Source organism: Myotis nattereri, assembly GCF_964212035.1.
Source record: "Myotis nattereri genome assembly, chromosome: 16".
NCBI lineage: Eukaryota > Metazoa > Chordata > Mammalia > Chiroptera > Vespertilionidae > Myotis > Myotis nattereri.
In genome coordinates this window covers 35,558,777-35,579,564 of record NC_138091.1, presented here as the reverse complement: position 1 = coordinate 35,579,564, position 20,788 = coordinate 35,558,777, and the positions used below count along the sequence as shown (strand labels likewise).

The window sequence follows — 20,788 nt, the reverse complement described above, 5'->3', positions numbered from 1 at the left end:
ATTAAGTGCTTTTTTTGTTTCATCATCTGATTATTTTCTTTAAAGTCAGCTATTACAGGATATTTTTTAATTTTATATACATGCTGTTTTTTAATTCAAATATAGTCACTGAGAACGAAGTTTACTAATTCTGATTTTATAAGGTTTGTAGCATTACAGAATAAACTGGGATTTATAAACCAGCTGTGATTAACAATGTGAAGTATTAATTATTGAACTTGAACCAGATTTTTTAGAAAATTACATTCTTTCCCCCTTTATGGTCTTAACTACTTTGAATCCGTCAAGAAGGATTTTTCCATGCTGTTGTTTTTTTTGAGATAGAAGATAATGAGGGTAGGGTGGGGGAAGAATGCATGTATGATGCTCCATAAATTCAACATTCTTTAAGTAATATATGATTATAAAGAAGATACATCTTCAATAGTGTTAATATACTAAGCCTTGGATTTTTATATTTAATATAGGACCTAACTATTTTGGTAACTGAGTCATATGGTTCCTAGCTTACAAGGGCTAGATCTAAGATTATTCCCATGAGAAATGTTGAATTTATGAAAAATGGATTTTGAGGCTTTGAAAATGGTTCATTTCTCAAATAAATAATATCAATGTCCAGACATTTTCCTTTTTTCATAGGCATAGACTCTAGGCAAGCTGGACAAACCAATCATAAAAGTATTTGTCACACCATGTCCTGTAGTCTCTTGCTGGTTAATATAAAACTTTTATTGTGTGATTCTTAATTTACCACTACAGCACAAGTATTATCTCAGTGGATTATCTGAAGTAATACCTGAAAGATGGGTTCATCTGTGTTTGCTCTTTAAATTTATTTTTTTTTCCTATCCCAAGTTGGCTTTGCATCTATCAGAGTAAATAAATTCTTCAGCTGCCTTATTAGGAGTGCTATGAGGGTAACACCTTTTCTGCTTTTCATCTTGTATTTAGTTTACTGTATTAAGTATTTGATTTCAGAATGAATGAATGTAAATAGAAATTAAATGCAAATTTGAATGAACAGAATATAGAAGTGATTTTTTTTTTATTATCCTAAGATAGGAAGAAATAACTATCAGGTGCACAAATGGTTTCAATAAGTTTTTTCATTAACATGCCAGATATGTTCAGGTTCTCATATTTAATAAATTACAGTTGACCCTTGAACAACAATGGGTTTGAACTGCACATGTCCACTTACTTACATGCAGAATTTTTTTCAGTAAATACATTTGGCCCTCTGTATCCATGATTCGAAGGGCCAGCTGGTGAGTCAAAAGTTGTATGTGTATTTTGACTGGGAGGATTGTTGGTGCCCCCAATCCTCACATTGTTCAAGGATTAACTTTATTATATATGTGAGGAATGAGTTATAAAACTGTTTCTGCTGAGAAATTGAAGCTACTTAAATACATAACAAATTTTAGTACTAGTGTTATATATTAGATGTTACACGTCTATGATTTTCCAAGTTGAATTGGTTGCTTACTTTTTAAAAAGTTGATGTGAAAAGTTATGTAAAAGCTACTTTTACATAAAAACACTAGGAAGACTTTATGTTAACAGTCAACAGTTTGTTCAGCTACACTTGTCAACTACATTTGATTATTTGATGCATCTACACAAAATAATGTGCACAAATCTGTTTTTAACTGCCGTAATTAGTATACATGGATAGTTTTGTATATCACTTTTTAAAAAATATAATTTTTTATTTCAGAGAGGAAGGGAGGGAGGGAGGGGGGGAGAGAGAGAGAGAGAGAGAGAGAGAGAGAGAGAGAGAGAGAGAGAAAGAAACATCAGTGATGAGAGAGAATCATTCATCGGCTGCTTCCTGCACTCCCCACACAGGGGATCAAGCCCCAACCTGGGCATGTGCCCTTGACTGGAATTGAACCCAGGACCTTTTAGGAGTGCAGGCTGATGCACCATTCACTGAGCAAAGCAATGAGAGCTAAATCACTTTTTATTTATGTGGCAGTTCTATCACACTTGCCAAGATGATTTCTCTATAGAAGTTCTCAAACTGATGTGACTTTTTAATAAAACATAGTAGTGACTCTTTTTAAAATGTTTTTATTGATTTCAGAGAGGAAGAGGGAGAGAGAAAGAAAGATCAGTGGGAGAGAATCTTGATTGGCTGCCTCCTTCACATCCCCTATTGGGGATCGAGACTGAAACCTGACTGGGAATCAAACAGTGACCTCCTGGTTTACAGGTTGATACTCAATCACTAAGCCACACTGTAGTGACTCTTAATGCTAATGAAACAACTTTTCAGAAGAGGCGATCTGAATTCACAAAATGCATGAGTTTTTGAATCTATTCCCCAGTTTTTGAGGTGAAGGAATAGAAGTAGAGAAATGTTTCCCGTTCATCAGTATTGTTAGTGAATGGGATAGGTCTCCTATGACATTTCCCCCCTTTTAAATTCAGATGTGAAATGCTCTGTTGTTAAAAAAACAGAAACAAAAACCCCACTATCCACCGGGGACCTCCTTTGTTATTAAATCATATTAAAAAACAAAGTTATCCATCTATATATATAAAATCCTAAGCTACCGGTTGACCATTTGACCAGTCCTGTGATGTACACTAATCACAAGGGGGCAGATACTCAACGCAGGAGCTGCCCCCCTGGTGGTCAGTGCGCTCCCACAGTGGGAGCTCCGCTCAGCTGACTGACAGCTGACTGATGGGCGCTAGAAGCTGGGCTCACTGCTGGCGAGCACTGCTGCGGGCGCGCTACTGAGAGGCAGCGGCAGCAGGCACAGCAGGGCAGGGCAGGGATGAGTGGGAGCTGCGCCTGGGCTCCTCCCCGGCCGCCTGCTGCTTCACACACTATGACATCCCTTAGGGGATGTTGGACATCCCCCGAGGGGTCCTGGATTGTGAGACGTAATACGGTTGAAGTAACCCATGTGGTAAGATATACTATTCTTGTGTTTTAACAAGAAGTCAGCTTTTCTCTCTTCACACTCAAATTCTAATTCCAAATTGCCTTTTTCACACATCCCTTGCTGTATACCTAAATAACTATTAGCTTCGCCACAAAGTCAGTAAGCTTGTTTCAATATTTGCAGTGTTCTCAAAGGAGATAATAGTTAAATATATAATCAGTGAATAAATAGAAATAGGTGTACTTAGGGCAATATTTACCTGAGGAAAAAAGTTACAGGCCTTCTGAAGTTCTTTTGCAAATTAGGGTAGCCATACAGGCATAAAAGTGACTTAACCTGTACCTGGTTGGTCACTATCCTTGTTAATCTATACATTGGTTTAGCCTTTGTCTTTTTTTTTTTTTTAGCCTTTGTCTTAGTGACACTGCAAATTTCTTTTCTTCCTCTACCTCCTAATTTCTTCTATCTCTTCCTTGTGTTCAAACTAATAGATGGTAATAGAGAAAATGGGCAGAGGCCTTGTACTCTTAAATTGAGATATAACTACCACTTCAAACTTCTGGTAGTAGATCTTGGTTTCCCCTTAGAGGTTTTAAAGGGAGATAGTGCCCCATTCCTTTTCCACCATATTACACAAACATTTAAGAGGCAAACAAACTACACAATCCAAAGCATCTGGTTGCCTCTGAGTGCAGGCTTTAATCTCCTAAGTAATGGTGATTCAAGCATTATATTCCAAAACACTTCTGGAGAAAACTATTTAGTCATAAGGGGAATTGTTTTCTAAGATTTGAGTTAGTCTTGTCTGGTACACTATTCAAATCATCAGTGAAGCCAGCTATTTGTAATCCATGTGAATTATTTTAATAGGTACTTCAAGATAGTCCATGGCACTATACAAAAAGCAAGATCACAAACATTAAAACCAATGGCAGGATTGTATGTATGAGGTCAACAAACAATACATTTAAATCATGTATTCTCATTGATTGCTAATCATACTATAGAGAATAACACAATATTAAAATACATCACCCTCAGTAAATCTTCACTTAGAAAATCTGTTACAAGTAAAATATAGCATTTAGAATGTTCATTTAAAAATACAACTTTTATGAAAATTTTAAGAATTTTTAGAATTGGAAATATAAAAGTCAATGCAAAAGAAAATTTGACTTTCAGATAATGTGTATCTTAAAATATTAAAAATATTCTTTATTCTGAAAACAATGTCAGGAAAGAATACCTGAGTTCCTCTAAGAACTGGTTCTAGTTATCCAATTGCTTTTTTGGTAAAATTAACAAGAAAACATAATTTAACACTGCAATCATCTGTCAAATGATTAGGATAGAATAAATGTCGCATATGCATTAGGTTGAACAATCGTGATAAACTGGACTACAACACAAGTGTTTTGTGGCTTTAACAGTTTATATAACTTAATATATCTGGAAGTCTGATGAAGTAGCTCCATCTTTCCATTTGTTTACATGGTCTAAAATCACAGTTCTGCACAGCGGACATGTTTTCTCTCTGTCAAACCATAAGGTAATGCACTCTTCACAAAATATATGCTGTAAGGAAATTAAGAACTACATTTTAAACTTGATAACATTTTTATTTTAAATTCATCTCATTATAGACAATCATACTCTTTAGAGCTGAAAGGGATTTTGGAGAGCACTAATCCCTTCATTTTGCAAATGAGAAAGTATGACATTCCAGAATAAAAGAATGGTGTTACTGGTAAGAGCTACTAGTGTTCTTTTCTTTTGACTATACTATCCTTTTATCATTTTTAATCAAATATAAGCTATCTCTAGGTGATAACTTTAAAATCAAGTATAATGACTTAATGGCTTAATAAGTCTTTGAGAGTAACTGCCATAAAGTATAGGAAAGGGCATTCCACAATCCAATAACAAATGCTGGTATTATTCTAAAAGACTAATATCCATTATTACAAATAGCCTGTTTTTTAAATCACATTGGTAGACAATTTGCCATTTGAATTATTTTTCCCCTTCATACACTCCTCTGCATAAAAATCATTAGAACATATAGAGACAAGATTTAGCTAACCTACCAAATCTGTAATCACAAATAAGAAATTACCAATATGTGCCCTGAATGCTACTTTCTGCTAAGCATGTAGTTTGCCTTTTTCCTTATAACTAACATAAATGTGCCTTGCAAGTCACAGTGAAGTGTTGTATTTAGGTTGCTTAAAAATATAATTACCTGACAGATGAGAAGAATTGGCTTTTGAAATTCAGCTTGACATATTGAACAAATATCATCCACATCTGAACACTGTCTCTTGCTGGCAGCCACTCCATAACTCTATAAAGATAAGAAGTTGTTTTCATTTACCAGTTTCTTTCCTGCACTTCCAATATGCAGGTGGTGCTATATTTTTCAAATATTCCTGGAACTAGGCACTTGAAAACTCTCCCACAGGATACAAACTTTCAAAGCTGAACTACATATGCAGAACCACATCTTGATGAACTGCATCAAGGTTAACTCATTAAATACATAATAGGATCTTTTTTTAAAAATACATATTTTATTGATTTTTTACAGAGAGGAAGGGAGAAGGATAGAGTTAGAAACATCGATCAGCTGCCTCCTGCACACCCCCTACTGGGGATGTGCCCGCAACCAAGGTACATACCCTTAACTAGAATCGAACCTGGGACCCTTCAGTCCGCAGGCTGACGCTCTATCCACTGAGCCAAACCGGTTAGGGCCATAACAGGATCTTGAAAGATTTTTAGAATAACTGGATTCTAAAATCCAGGCTTCAAATTCAACACAATTCAACTGGCATAAGAAACTAAGCAATCTGAAATAGAGCTATTATAAAACCTATATATTAATGTATTAGGTGACCTCATATTGCCAAATTGGGCCCATTTATTATCTATGGCAGTGGTTCTAAAAAGTCAGTCCAGAGCGTGGCTGACTGAATGCAACTCATGTGGAAAGACTCCTTTAGAAAACAGATTTCTGTGCTCCATATTGGAGACTGACTCAGGTCCAGACGTACTGGGATGTGACAACAGGACTCTGAAGTTTTTGTAAGCTCTCCAGGTGAGTTCATTCTGAAGAAGGTTTGGGAACGACTGAACAGTGTCTTGCCACTGAATCTAAAAATAATTTTAATATCCTTAATTATCACATAAGTCAGAGCATTTAGTACTAGGAAAAAAATGATTAACATTTTATAAAAGAACTGTAATTGCAAAATATCACTTGGATAGAGTTGTATGTTCAAAATTAACTGCCAGCATCAAAATGCCATTCTTTGAATTTCCTTTTCCTCTGATGTACTAAAAAAGTTTCTGATCTAAGTTCTTAATAACTCCTCACCAAATTCAGGAGAGAATTTAGTTATTAACTAGATGTGACAAAATGTTACAAATAAGATCAGCTTTCTGTAGAAATGATGGAAAAAAGGTGGCTAATGGGAAGTAAGAACACCCAAGTTCAGTCAATCACGGTAATGAGAGCAAAGCATGGTCTGAAGTTATGATCTAAACTTGTACTGAAATTGAGGGTTAACAAAGTCAATTTAAGACAAAAAATAAAATATTAAAAATTATGATTTTTCAGGTTACTGATAGATGACCTTGGTGCCAATCCTTTCAGTGACATTTAGCAGAGTACACTACAGATAACAGGCTGACAAGCTTTTAAATTAGCATTTTTGTCTGGCATATTGCGGACTCCTTTTAAGTGAAGGTTTATCTTGATGGTGATGGCAAAGTTAAGGAACCCCTAAGAATCTCAAGAATAAATCAAAGAATATGGATGACTGTGATATTCTTTCTGCTTCACAGAGAATATCAAACTATTTCAGTACAAGCCTTACTAGATTAGAGTACAATAGCTGATCCTCACATAATGAATTGAATAAATCTGACCAAAGCTGAACTCTCCATTATATCTTGTCTAAAGAATGAAGTTTGAATAGTATGCAGCAAAACTTATTACTATATTTACTATATATTAGAGAGAATATATCTTAGTGGACCAGTTAGTATGGTCCACTTTGGAGATACAGTCCTCTTTTTTGTTTTTCAGCATTCATCATTATGTTGGCATTCTTATTAGTAAGGTCCCCTGAGTCCTGACAAAGTAAGTACTTAATGCACTGCAAACCTGAGGATCAAACTCTGAAGCCTGTTGACCATAAAGGCTACTATGTAGCAAATGAGCCTCTGACAACCTTTGTCTGAAATTTGTAATCTCAGTATAATCACATAAGTCAAGTTTATAATTGACACTGGAGTGTCACTTTTTAAATTTTTTTTATTGATTTCATAGAGGAAGGGGGAAAGAGAGAGAGGCATCAATGAGAGAAAAATCACTGACTGGCTGCCTCCTGCACACCCCTGCAACCCAGGTATGTGCACTGCTGAGAATGGAACCATGACCTCCTGGTTCATATGTTGATGCTCAACCACTGAGCCTCACTGGTCAGGCTGGAGTGTCAACTTATTGTTAAATTCCATGCCTTGAACTTATCCTATATAATAAAAGCCTAATGTGCAAATTGACTGAACGGGGGAGATGACTGGTTGCTATGATGCACAGTGTCCTCTCCCACAGGGGAAGCGCTGCTCCTCCAGAAGCCAGGCTCATGGCTGAGAGTGCAGTGGTGGTGGCAGGAGCCTCTCCTGCTTCCCCGGCAGCGCTAAGGAGCCCGAGTGGTAAGGAGCAGCCAGCAGGCGGGCGGTAAGGAGCAAGGGGTCTTGGACTACGAGAGGGATGTGGACATCCCCCAAGGGCTCCTGGACTGGGAGAGGGTGCAGGCCGGGCTGAGGGATCCACCCCCCAAGTGCACGAATGTTGTGCACTGGGCCTCTAGTTTGTGCATATAGAGTTGAGTATTGATGGGGAAAGTCAAATGATTAGAAGGGGCAAGTACATTCAAATATATAAGCACTTGGTAAAGTTAATATGCAAGTTAAGAAATTGATCATAGATAAAACTCCTAAATCATTCTCATAACCCTAAGTGCCAAAGTACTAAAAAAGTTTTAAAACTGTAATGAAATCCATATTTTTAAAATAGCTGAATGTTTTTTCTTAAACAATTAAAATGTACTTACTGGTCGTGTAAAAAATTTTCTCAAAACCTGTCTGAAATTTCTTAGATGTTCATAAAAGTCCAAAAGCTGAAAAAGGCAATAAGAGATTATTAATTCCAAGAGCCCTATCTGCTAAACCCAGGGAACAAAGCTAAAATGCCACGATATCAAATACTGATAATAGCATAATGTTCATTGAATATCATGAGTAATCATTTCAATCTAAATATATTTAAAGTCCACTTATAAAATATTTTACTCAATTTATAGATTTCAATCAACTCTTAACCAAAAAAAAATCTGAATACCTAGAGGTACAATTTGGTCAAGACAAATATAAAGTCAGCCCTGGCTGGTTTTACTCAGTGGATAGAGTGTTGGCCTGTGGACTGAAGGGTCCCAGGTTTGATTGCGGTCAAGGGCACATGCCCAGGTAGTGGGCTCGATCCCCAGTTGGGTGCTTGCAGGAGGCAGTCAATCAATGATTCTCTCTCATCATTGATGTTTCTCTCTCTTCCTCTCTAAAATCAATAAAAAAATATATTAAAAAAATATATATATATACACACCAGTGGCCCAGTGCACGGATTCATGCACATTGAGAGGCAATCTGAAGCCCACACCCAAGTGCCTGGGGAGTTTCCACATCCCCTTGAGCCGCCGAGAAGTCTGTTCTCACCCCCCCCCCCCCCCCCCCCCGTTTCCTGAAAAAATATTTGCGCAACCCTGACCCTTCTGCGGCCAGGGTTGCGCCTTGCCTGCCTGGAAGTCCCTGGTAGACACCTTGGGCCGTGCTGGATGCTTTCCATTGCTCAGAGCAAGGTAAGAGACACTCCAAGGTGAACAATACAAAGTTGGAGGTCCTGGAGGGTGGGGGTGCTCTGTTGCCCACCCCCCCACCCTTCAGATCCATCTCTCTTTGAGTTTTACCCCGATTGTCAGTTGCCACTTGTGGCCACTGTTATATTGCTGCCTTCCTCTGTAGCTCCAGGGCAATCGGTAAGGGATGAGATTTGATCTCAATGCCCGAGGCAGAGTTCCAGGAGCCTGGTGGCCATATCAGGCTCCTCCTGTTTACTCTGGGTGTCCATACTTCAATGCGTCAACTGTTCTCCGGAGATTGTAACTGCAGGCTTATGGTGTACCAGGGATGTAGCAGTGTGCTAAGTGGCAGGCAGCTGGGTAGGAGCCTGAGCCGGTGCCATGCAGCTCCCACTCCCCCAGCCCCGCTGTGCCTGCTGCTGCTGCCGCAGCCACTCGGTAGCACTGCTGTGCAGGCAGGAGAGGCTCCGTGAGTCTGGCTTCCGGCTGAGCGGTGCTCCCACTATGGGAGCACACTGACCACCAGGGGGCAGCTCCTGCACTGAGCATCTGCCTCTGGTGGTCAGTGTGCGTCATAGTGACTGGTCGACCGGTCGTTCCGGTCATTCAGTCATAAAGGTCGCTTAGGCTTTTATATATAAAGTTAACTATGTCAAAGACAAGGCAATTTTACATGGTTCACATGTTTTTAACATTTAGATTTTAAAGTTTTATAAAGTGATTTAAACTGAGGGGAAAAGACATAGAAGAAACAGGGTAAGATTCTCTAGTTTCAGAATTATGTGTAGGACAGATGCTGCTGTTGGAGATGGGTATGTTCTATTCTACTTACTCTCTCTTCTTCCCCGTCTATAATCCATGCTATGTGGAAGTCCACTCCCCCAATAAAATCTGAACCACTGGATTAAGATAAAGACCGTATTTCCATTACTCCATTTCTAACTAGATACAGAATCTATTATGTCAATCTAAAATAAACTGTAAAGCAATGTTAAGTAAATCAGTAATCATTGTATGAATCATAAGACAAGATTAAGAATGTTACCTACTTTTAGTATGAGGTAGAGTAAAGCCAGCAATATTCCAAGACTCCTCCTTGTTATATTACCAAACTCCCCATAGCTTATAAGGTAACGAAACCAAACTGGTACGGGAACAAAAGTTCGGTAATACTGACATAATTCTTCTAAAAGCATGTACCAGTAACCCTAAAAAGGAAGAACAAATAGTTACCTTTGCTCCTTATATACTGCACAAATACTTTATTAAAGTTTTTATTGAATATGGGAAAAACTGAATAATAGTATATAGTTAGTTATCAATTACCAATTGATAATGTCCTGGAGGAGAACTATAAGTACAAATCTAATATTTTCCCCTATATGATATGGGAATTAATTTTTAGATGATGCTGAAGCAAATATAATTCTGATTATTTTTCTAGATCAATATTTTGGCTTAAGTCTTTGAGCAAATGGTGGCCAGTCTGAGATAATTAAAATTAGGTTGAGACTAAATAGCATTAGTGTGGTTTGTTAACATTGTACCAACAAAACATTTTAGTTGCTTACCTTGGATTTAAAAGGTATGATGAAAGAAGGCACCAATAAAATAAGGCATTTTAAGCCCATGCAGAGGAATTTCAAGATGAAATCTGTAATTCCAACAACCCAAAGTACTTCCCAGAAGCTCGAATAGTCCAAAGTAGGATTTAAAAAAATTAAGCTACCAAGAGAAAAACATCAAAATTTATCAGAGCAACATACAAAGGTAAAGTATTCATGGGAGTTTTTAATTTGCTACTGAATATTTATTTTGATGTGTAAAAAATATAAAATTGGCAAGTGTTAGAGTTCACATAAACAGAAGAACATTTTGCTTATTTTAAAGAGACTTTCAAAATGTATTAATTTTGCATCTGTCCTCTATAGCAGTGGTTCTCAACCTGTGGGTCGCGACCCCTTTGGGGGTTGAACGACCCTTTCAGAGGGGTCGCCTAAGACCATCGGAAAACACATAATTACATATTGTTTTTGTGATTAATCACTATGCTTTAATGATGTTCAATTTGTAACAATGAAATTGGGGGTCACCACAACATGAGGAACTGTATTAAAGGGTCGCGGCATTAGGAAGGTTGAGAACCACTGCTCTATAGCAGGGGTCCTCAGACTTTTTAAACAGGGGGCCAGTTCACTGTCCCTCAGACCGTTGGAGTGCCGGACTATAGTTTAAAAAAAAACTATGAACAAATTCCTATGCACACTGCAAATATCTTATTTTGAAGTGAAAAAACAAAACGGGAACAAATGCAGTATTTGTATTTGCATGTGGCCTGTGGGTCGTAGTTTGAGGACCCCTGCTCTATAGTATAAAAGAAGTCTTCCTAACTTGTCATGGTTGATACTTTTCTAGCCTGTAATCTAAAAAAAAATCACTAATATTAAATATCTGTCATTTTCTCAACCAACTCCAATCTGGATTCCATTCCCTCCTTTCCACTGAACTGCTTTTGTACAGATCACCAACTACGTCCACCTTGCTAAATTCAAAGGTCATGTCCCTTTTTCCCTTTACCTCCCTGAATTATTATTCCTAGACTTCTAACACTACACTTCCTAGATCTCATTTGTGACTGATGGTTCCTTCCTGGTTTCTTTTGCTGCTGCTCCTCTAATTGTGGGCATGTCCAGCCTGGGCCCTCTTCTCTGACTATACTTTCCCTGGTTAGTTTTGGTTTTTAAAGTATCACTCATATGCTGATAACACCAAAATATATAGTCCTAACCTCTATGTACTCTGAGCAACTGACATATATATTTGAAATCACTTAACAATTTTATGTGACGTATCAATATGTTCAAAACAAATGATTGATTTTCCCCCTCAAAACCAGTTACTTTCCCAGTCTTTCCAAGCCCAGTAAATGGTACCATCATCCAGCCAGTTGCTTAGATGAAAATCCTAGGTGTCATCCTTGATTTTCCCCCTCTACCTACCCACCCAATCCAATCAGTGATATTGGATCCACTGACAAACTATATCTGAAATTGCCCACACCTCTCCAACTCAACTGAAAACCAGGACTTCTAATTATCTGATTAGAGCCAAAAATTCAGAACACTTCCATCTAACAGGGAAACTTAACAACTACTGTCCTTTGGCAAGTCTTTATTTCTACAAGCAAAGATCATGTTCTTATTACACAATGTACACATAAATCAAAACATCATGTAAAACTTAACTGTATACATTTTTATTTGCAAGAAATATATAAAAAAACAAAAACAGACCACTACCAACATTGACTAAATGGAACTAATAACTATTGACGATATAAGTAAAAATTTAAGTATCAAAAATTAAATATTTATCAAGCGCCTGCTAGGAGTCAAGACACTGGGTACACAAATCTGAAAAAGTCACTTGAAGCTTTCAATCTTGGAAGGAGAAGGGTAAAAATTGAACTCTAACAATAAGTATATGCAAGTAAAATACATGCAGAGTGCTAAGGAATATGTTACATAAAAATATGATTGTGTACTTGGATCTCTAATTACCTGAGATAAAGTGACTGAGAATGAAAGGTGTAATATAAAAGAACAGAAGATCCTGCTAAGAATACCAGTAACCAAGCACACTGAATCTTTGAGCACCTTTCCTGAAAAATAAACCATTTTAGAATTTATTACTTTGGATTATGCCAGAGATTTAAATATCATTAAACTTTTATTTTAATGACTAATTTATTAACTTAGAATGTTTAAACAGATTAAACTTATTAAAAATATAGAACAAATGTTAAATTGTACATCATCACACTCTATATCTTTAGTGAACAAAACAGAACTCACATTTAAACACCTTTTTAAAATAACAAGTTTCTTCACTGTATAAAAACATTACCTACGTTTGAAAGAAGCCAAATCTTCTACAAGCGACATAAAGGACCCAGCAAAATGTAAACTTTACCTCTGCAGCTCCCTACTTTTGCCTCCCAGACAAAACAAAATGTTAACAAGTGTACTTAAGTTACCAGGGTTTATAAGTATAATTTTTAAATTCTCAGACATTCAATAAGAATTTAATAAGGCAATTTATTTTTTAAAATTAAGTATCAATTATTGATTTAATTAAAAGTTTTACTAGTTTTAAATCATGAATTAAATGAAATTAAATTTTCATGGTCAGAATGCATGATCCTTACAAAGATACTGCCCTTTAAAATTGCTTAAAGGTGAGGTTTTATAAACTGATCCTAATTTTCCCAATAGTTTATATGAATAGAACTCTTTTATAATTTACTAGAGGCCCAGTGCACGGATTTGTGCACCAATGGGGTCCCTTGGCCTGACCTGAGGGGATAGGGCTGAAACCGACCCAGTGCACAGATACGTGCACTGGTGGGATCCCTCAGCCTGGCCTGCGCCCTCTTGTAATCTGGGACCCCACCAGTGCACAATCGGGGCGGGGGAGGGACCACAGGAGGGCTCCAGGGTATGTCTGGCCCCTCTTGCCAGTCCCGATCCGCTGGACCTCAGCAGCAAGCTAGCCTACCAGTCAGAGTGTCTGCCCCCTGGTGGTCAGTGCACATCATAGTGACTGATTGAACAGTCCAATGAATAGTGGGACATTTAGCATATTAGAGGCTTTATTATATAGGACTAGGGGCCCGGTGCACGAAATTCGTGCACTGGGTGTGTGTGTGTGGGGGGGGGGGTTGTCCCTCAGCCCAGCCTGCCCCCTCTCACATACTGGGAGCCCTCAGGCGTTGACCCCCATTACCCTCCAATCGCAGGATCGGCACCTTGCCCAGGCCTGACGCTTCTGACAGAGGCGTCAGGCCTGGGCAGGGGACCCTCATTTCCCCCATCACTGGTTCTGCCCCCAGACCCCTCCGATTGCTGGCTCTGCCCATTGCCCAAGCCTGATGCCTCGGCTAGAGGCGTATACCCCCACACCCTTCGATCACCTGATCGGCCCCTTGCCCAGGCCTAACGCCTCCGCCAGAGGTGTCAGGCTTGGACAGGGGACCTCCATCTCCCCCCGTTCACTGGCTCTGGCCCCTGCCCAGGCCTGAGGCCTCTGGCCCAGGAATCATGCCTGGGCAGGGGACCCCCATCTCCCTCTGATCGCTTGCTCCACCCCCCGCCCAAGCCTGACGCCTCTGACCCAGACTTCAGGCCTGGGCAAGGGGACCATCATATCCCCCTAATCCCCGGCTCCACCCCCCACCCAGGCCTGATGCCTCTGGCCCAGGCATCAGGCCTGGGCAGGGGACCCCCATCTCCTTCTGATCACTTGCTCCACCCCCCGCCAAAGCCTGACGCCTCTGACCCAGGCTTCAGGCCTGGGCAAGGGGACCATCATATCCCCCCAATCCCCGGATCCGCCCCCCACCTGATGCCTCGGCCAGAGGAGTTGACTCTCATCACCCTCCGATCACCAATCACCGGATCGGCCCCTTGACCAGGCCTGAGGCCTCCGGCAGAGGCGTCAGGCCTGGGCAGGGGACCCCCAGCTCCCCGCGGTTGCAGGCTCCGCCCCTGCCCAGGCCTAACGCCTCTGGCCTAGGCGTCCGGCCCGGGCAGCAGGGACCCGCAGCTGCAGTGGCCCCGCGATTGTGGGCTTCGCTTTAGGCCCAGGCAAGGGACCCCTAGCTCCTGGGACTGCCAGCTTCGACCGTGCCCAGCTCCCATCACTGGCTCCACCCCTACTTCCTGCTATCACTGGCCAGGGCGGAAAAGGCACCTGATTCTCCGATCATGGCTGGGGGGCAGGGCAAAGGCGGCCTGGGGCCGCCTTTGCCCTGCCCCCCAGCTCTTAGGTCCCCCCTGGGTTTCCGATCACTGTCAGTGGCAGGGGGCTTCTTTCTGCTTTCCCTTTCGCCTCCCTGCATTGTGCCTACATATGCAAATTAGCCGCCATCTTGTTGGCAGTTAATTTGCATATAGCCCTGATTAGCCAATGAAAACGGTATCGCCGTACGCCAATTACCATTTTTCTCTTTTATTAGTGTAGATGTTATGGAAAAACCACTTGGGTTTAATTTTCTTTAAATAAGAGAGACCTAAATAGTTCGATTCCCATTTATTCAATGTACATTTTCTTTACTTTAAATCTGATAGTGCGACAGCTAGTTTCTAATGATGATTATATTATGTACCGTGGTTAAACTAACTCATAAAACATGAAGGCACTTGACAAATCAGATCAAATAGTGCATTCTAAACTTTTTAACCGTTCTATCTAGTTTTTCTTTCTCTATCAGGAACCCAACTTATACAGGAAATAAGGTGAAACAATTCAGCTGTAGGACAGATCATTTATGCCAGATCATCTATGTATATAAAAGCCTAAGCAACCATTAAGACCAGTAGCTATGATGTGCACTGACCACCAGGGGGCAGACACTCAACTCAGGAGCTGCCCCCTGGTGATCAGTGCGCTCCCACAGCCAACCTCCTGTGGCCGACCAACCTCCAGTGGCCCCTCCCCGCTGGACTGGGTGAGATGGCCCCAATTGCTGCCAGGCCGAGGGACCCCCCCCACCACCTGTGCATAAATTTGTGCACTAAGCCTCTAGTTTAATAAAACTTAATATAATAAAACTTAATATATTATAGATGTTATAATGTATCTATTTAAATTTGTCAAAAAACGATCTTAATTCCTATTTCTCTCAAAAATGAGTATATGATCTAAAGAGAGAAACATTTAGTAATTTTTTTAGTTTTGTGTTATACTTACTCTTAGAAAAACTTGATTTACAATGCTTTTGTCTGCATACATAAAAGTTGTAAGCAGTCCAATTCCAAGAGAAATTCCTGTTAGATAATAAGTTCCAGTTAATTGCAAGAAAAAAAAATCAAAAAGCTAACACAATGACATGAATTTAAAGGGAATATTTACAATTTTAAAAGCTAGCAGAAAATCAGTAACAAAAATACATAGGTTAAAGTAGATTACCAATAAAGAAACAAATTTACTGAATTTAGCAATGAAACAACTCAATATTTTATTATACTCTACCTGTTATATGCTGCATAACAAGTTTGACACCCAGAATCAAAATATATGGAAGACTCTTTTGCAGCCACTTGAAGAGATATCGGAATTCTGAGTAGGAGCTACTACCATGATCTCCAGACTCCATGGAAGTATCACCAGGCTGCCTTGCTTGGTTACGGGACTGATTCCGTGAGTGACTCTGTACACATCCATGGGTACAGCTATGGACACCTGACCTTATATTTCTGGAGCTTAGATTTTCAGCACATTCTTTAGGTGTGGAGTTAATCTGGATATGCACATCTCCAGAATGAAGACCAGAACCTTCTGTCAATCTTGTGTGGACACTGTGGGAGGCTGAGGCAGCCTCACTGCCTGCAGCTCTTTGCAATTGGCTACAGTTGGCTTGCATGACCCTTGAATACTTTTTTGTGATACAGATTTCTTTGCTTCAGGTCTCTGTCTTCTAAAAATCAAAAAGCAGAAAATATTCTAAGTGAACAGTTAAAGGAGAGGCTGATAATCACAGTAGATGAATTATTTTCAGATATCCATTACTTGTTTTTGAATTTATTATATATATATGTATTTCTTTTTTATTTCAGAGAGGAAGGGAGAGGGAGAAACAATAATGAGAGAGAATCATTGATAGGCTGTCTCCTGCACCCCCATGCTGGGGATCAAGACCACAACACAGGCATGTGCCCTGACCTGGAATCCAACCTGGACCTCCTAGTTCATAGGTTGACGCTCAACGACTGTGCCACGCGGGTTTGGTTATTACTTGTTACTAGACTCCTCCGTTAATAACAAGGCTCTGCTGCTCTACACAGAATATCTTTTAGGGGACATCTGCTACCAAAGAAGTTGAGCTTCAGATGCCTCCAGTTCTCTAATAAGAATCAACAAAATAAAGTATGGGTGCCCAGTAGATGTGACTAATGTGAACACTAGTATTCATATTTTAATACTTCAGTACATTTACTCTGCCCACCTGGAGCAGTTTCATCTCCAATGTAGACACTACATTTCATAAGAATCATGTTTGCTAATGCTTGGAAAGGCTAGGGAGAAAAAAATTAAATCTTAATGCCTTGTTAAACACCATGGAGAACTAATAAACATTTCACTCGGGTGACCTATAAATTTGTCTTATGTTGAAACAGCTTTGCCAAAGCTAATAAAAAAGCTTCCCATAAATACCCAAATATTACCCAAACATCTTTAAAATAGGGAAACGTGGGGAGTCGCCATGTAATTTCTAGACAACTCTAGTCTGAATAAGGATAGTTACACAGTCTGCCCATTAAAAATGCCACAATCGGGCTGTGGGGTGGTGTGTGTGTGTGTGATGGGTGTGTGTGAGTGTGATGTGTGTGAGTGTGGTGTGTGTGTGATGTGTGTGAGTGTGATGTGTGTGTGAGTGTGATGTGTGTGTGTGTGATGGGTGTGTGAGTGTGATGGGTGTGTGTGTGTGTGATGGGTGTGTGTGTGATGTGTGTGAGTGTGATGTGTGTGTGTGATGGGTGTGTGTGAGTGTGATGGGTGTGTGAGTGTGATGGATTGTGTGTGTGTGTGTGTGTGTGTGTGTGTGTGTGTGTGTGATGGGGGAGGGGGCGGCTCACGCAAGAGGACGCCGTCGGGAGAAGATCCCTAAGTGCCCGTGGGCAGCACGGAGGCGGGCAGCGCGGAGCCCCAGCCTCCCTCCCTGTCGGAAGCAGCAGGTCCGGCAGGTCATTCTATTTCCTTAGGTTCGAGTAGATACAGACATTTTTTCAGTTACTGTACGGAGGTTGGGCTTTTTAGTTCCTTTCGCTAAAGCTTTCACCGATGCTCCGACGCCACGCGTGCTATTTCCTCCACCCTCTGAAGACCAACCCTGGGCGCGACAGCGTTAGTGCCTTTTCCAGAAAGAAAAGCAGAACCCTCCCACTTTCCTCGATGCGAGAGCAAGAAAGGGAAGGAAAGAAAAAAAAGGAAGGGAAGTCAACGCAAACAACTCTTCCGGAATCCCCAGGACAAGCTTCCACCCACGTTCGCGCTTCGAGCGTCTCAGTTACTCTCCCCAGCGCCCAGCGCCGCCGCCCGCTCCCCGAGGCCTGACCTCATGACGACGAGCAGACCGAGGCGGCGGCGGCGGTAGGAAGAGCGGGAGCCGTGGCCTCGCGGCACGCAGTCCGGGCCATCGCCTTCCAACCCCACTCCCCGCGGCTCCGTCCTGCTCTGCGGCGGCGGCGCGCGCGCTCCCCGGACGTCCTCCCGCGCACGCGCCCGCCGCGCCGGGGGCAGGGCCGCGACCAGCGCGCGGGGGGCGTGGGGCCGCGGGGCGCTGGCTGTGGAGAGGGCGCTGCGCCCGGGAGGACGCCAGCCGTGTGCATTGCACACTCTCGGCCTCACGTATGTGCATCTGTGATACAGGTGTGTGACCCGCCACGCGCCTCTGAGAGCTGGACGTTTTAAGACTCAAAATGCTTTGGCTTCGAGAACCTGCCCTCGGAGGAGGGGCGCGAAGTCGGGGACGGTCCCAGGCCCTCGCCCGGCTCGTCCCCCCGGGCACCGCCCCCTGGTCCCGCCTAGCGCGCGCTCCGGAGCCGGAGGAGCCACGTCGGCGAGGAGTCCGCGCTCCTCGGGGCGGAGCGAGCGCGTGCGGGGCTTTCGGTGGCTTCGCTCCCGACCCGGTTGTGCTGGGCGGCGGCGGGCGTTCTCACGGAGCTGGGTTTGGGTTGCAATCCCCAAGCTGCCCCGTGTGAGCCCGGCCCTGCCCCAACCCGAGGGGCGGAAGCAGAGAGCAGTGGGGGAGAGTGGGGGTGGGGGTGGAAAGAAAAGATTTTGAAACTTTGTACGGGGCATAGGGAACTTTGTTCTATCTTCACTATAATTCTGTTAACGTAAATCTGTTCTAAAACAAAAAGGTTATTCAGAAAAAAAGTAAGTAAAAGAAACAAAAAACCCTGCCTCTCGTTCCCCGGCCAGAATATATTTTAAAGGATCATAATCCTGTGCCATGCATTCCCCCACCCTCCACAACCACCAACAGCCTTTCCATTCGGAACCCCCAACTTTTCATACCTTTAAGTTACAGAGATTCACGCCAAGTAAATAACTCTTGAAAATCTTCCCACAGCTCTTGAAATTAAATACTCTATGCCATGTGGACTAAGTTAACTTGGGCAAGGGGTTTAGTGTTTCCTCGCTGGAAAGGATAAGCTTACATTCCTATACACGCTCTATGAATTGAATCTCGAGTGGAAATAGTGATCCTTGGTCTTCTTATTGGTCACTACCCGATTTGAAGCCATTGACAACAATTTTGCCCGAGCTAGTTTGCTGGTGTGTGATTTTTGAGGCCCCTGAGCCATGAAATTGTTTGCACCTTATTTTCTCCTGTGTCAGTCAGAGTAAAACTGCATCCACTGTTCAACCTCAATGATTCACTTTGAGGCTGTACTTGAATCAGGTTAGTTCTATTACCAAACCATTTCCCTTGGTTAGAGAGGCACATTTCCCCCCTCAACCAGTATTAGATCTGCTTCTCACTGTGGATGAAGGTATTGGCTTTTTTTTTTTTTTTTTTTTTGCTTTTTTATTTATTCCTAAGTCTCCCAAGAATGTAAGCCTTGATTCATGTTTGTCTTCCCAACAAATTTGGTTTGGGGTCAGTAAGGCAGCCTTAGTCCTTTTGGGCTTCAATATTATAGACTGGATGGCTCTTAAAGAACAAATTTATTTCTGACAGTTTGGGACCCTGGGAAGTCCAAGATCAAGGTGCCAGCAGCTCTGGTGTCTGGTGAGTACCTGCTCCCTGGTTCACAGACAAGCGTGGTCTTCTAGCTCTGTCTTCACACATGCTGGAAGGATGGTGAGAGCTCTGTGTAATATTTTTATAAAGACACTGTTTTTATAAAATCTCACTCGTGGAGGCTCTGCCCTCATGACCTAGTCACCTGTCCCTGCCTCCCTAATACCATCACATTGTGGGTTAGGATTTCAACATATTGATTGTGTGGACGTCTACAAACATTTGGTCTATAGCAAAGGCCGAGGGCCAAGCTCTGGACTGTAGTGAATTTTCAAGGAGACTTATTTGTATATATTCTACCGTGTTAACTACTAAAAGGATATTTTTATTTTAAATTTTAAAATGTGTGAGAATTTAGGGACTAGGAAAAAGAGACTCAATCTCACATAATCCAGCTACAGTCACAACAGGGCATCAGTATGTTTTAGTACATTGATGATTTTAACATATTTTTTATATTTGTAAATTTAGTACATTTATACACCTTAATGTAATGTTTAAATTCTCATTTGAACATATTCATAACACATTGAAGGTATTCTAGTATTAGTGCATATTGAAAGTTCATTAGTACACTTGGAACTGCATTCCATTCAGATAACTTGACTGAAAGTAACATTTGAAGAAGTAAAAAAGACTTGATGACAAGATTTGACAGTGACAGACTTAGCTGGTAAATTTTCTTTCCACTGGCATCTAAAATGTTTGAAATGGATATTTTAATTGATTAAATTGAAAGCATTTACTGAGTACTTACTAAATGTCAAGGATTGTGCTAGATGTTGGAGAGATAGACATTTAAAAAGACATAATCCCCATCCCATAGTGAAATAGTGGTTAAACAGATCTCCAAACAAGTAATATATATATATATGGCTAATATGCAAAGTGTCCCCTTGGGAGTTCGACCAGGAGACCAGGCGTTCAATCGCTCGCTATGACATGTGCTGACCACCAGGGGGTGGTGCAAAACATGGCAGGCGACTAGTGGTGGCAGTGGGGTCCTGAGGGAGTGAGGGAAGTAGGCGGGCAGGCGGGGAGGTGGGGAAATTGCGTGGTGGCAGCACCTTGGTGGCAAGGGAAGGAGGAGGCGGGGAGGCAGGGAACCTGATTGGCCCTGATCACCGGCCAGGCCTAGGGATCCTACCTGTGAACGA

General features: G+C 41.4%; 1 protein-coding gene across 2 annotated transcripts; it reads right to left on the bottom strand.

Annotated features, from left to right (window-relative positions):
- Positions 1-3,311: 3,311 nt before the first annotated feature.
- Positions 3,312-18,057, bottom strand: RNFT1 (ring finger protein, transmembrane 1). Of its 2 annotated transcripts, XM_081110548.1 has the most exons (9): positions 17,937-18,057; positions 15,854-16,298; positions 15,572-15,648; positions 12,382-12,482; positions 10,393-10,546; positions 9,871-10,029; positions 8,021-8,086; positions 5,143-5,244; positions 3,312-4,475 (listed from the first exon to the last, which is right to left on the bottom strand). In XM_081110548.1, the coding sequence occupies exons 2-9, from the start codon at positions 16,242-16,244 to the stop codon at positions 4,341-4,343; spliced, it is 1,185 nt and encodes a 394-aa protein (XP_080966674.1). In that variant the 5' UTR covers positions 16,245-16,298; positions 17,937-18,057; the 3' UTR covers positions 3,312-4,340. The 2 variants fall into 2 exon arrangements, with proteins under 2 accessions (XP_080966674.1, XP_080966673.1); XM_081110547.1 differs by lacking the exon at positions 17,937-18,057 and having other exon boundaries at positions 15,854-17,663.
- Positions 18,058-20,788: the final 2,731 nt, after the last annotated feature.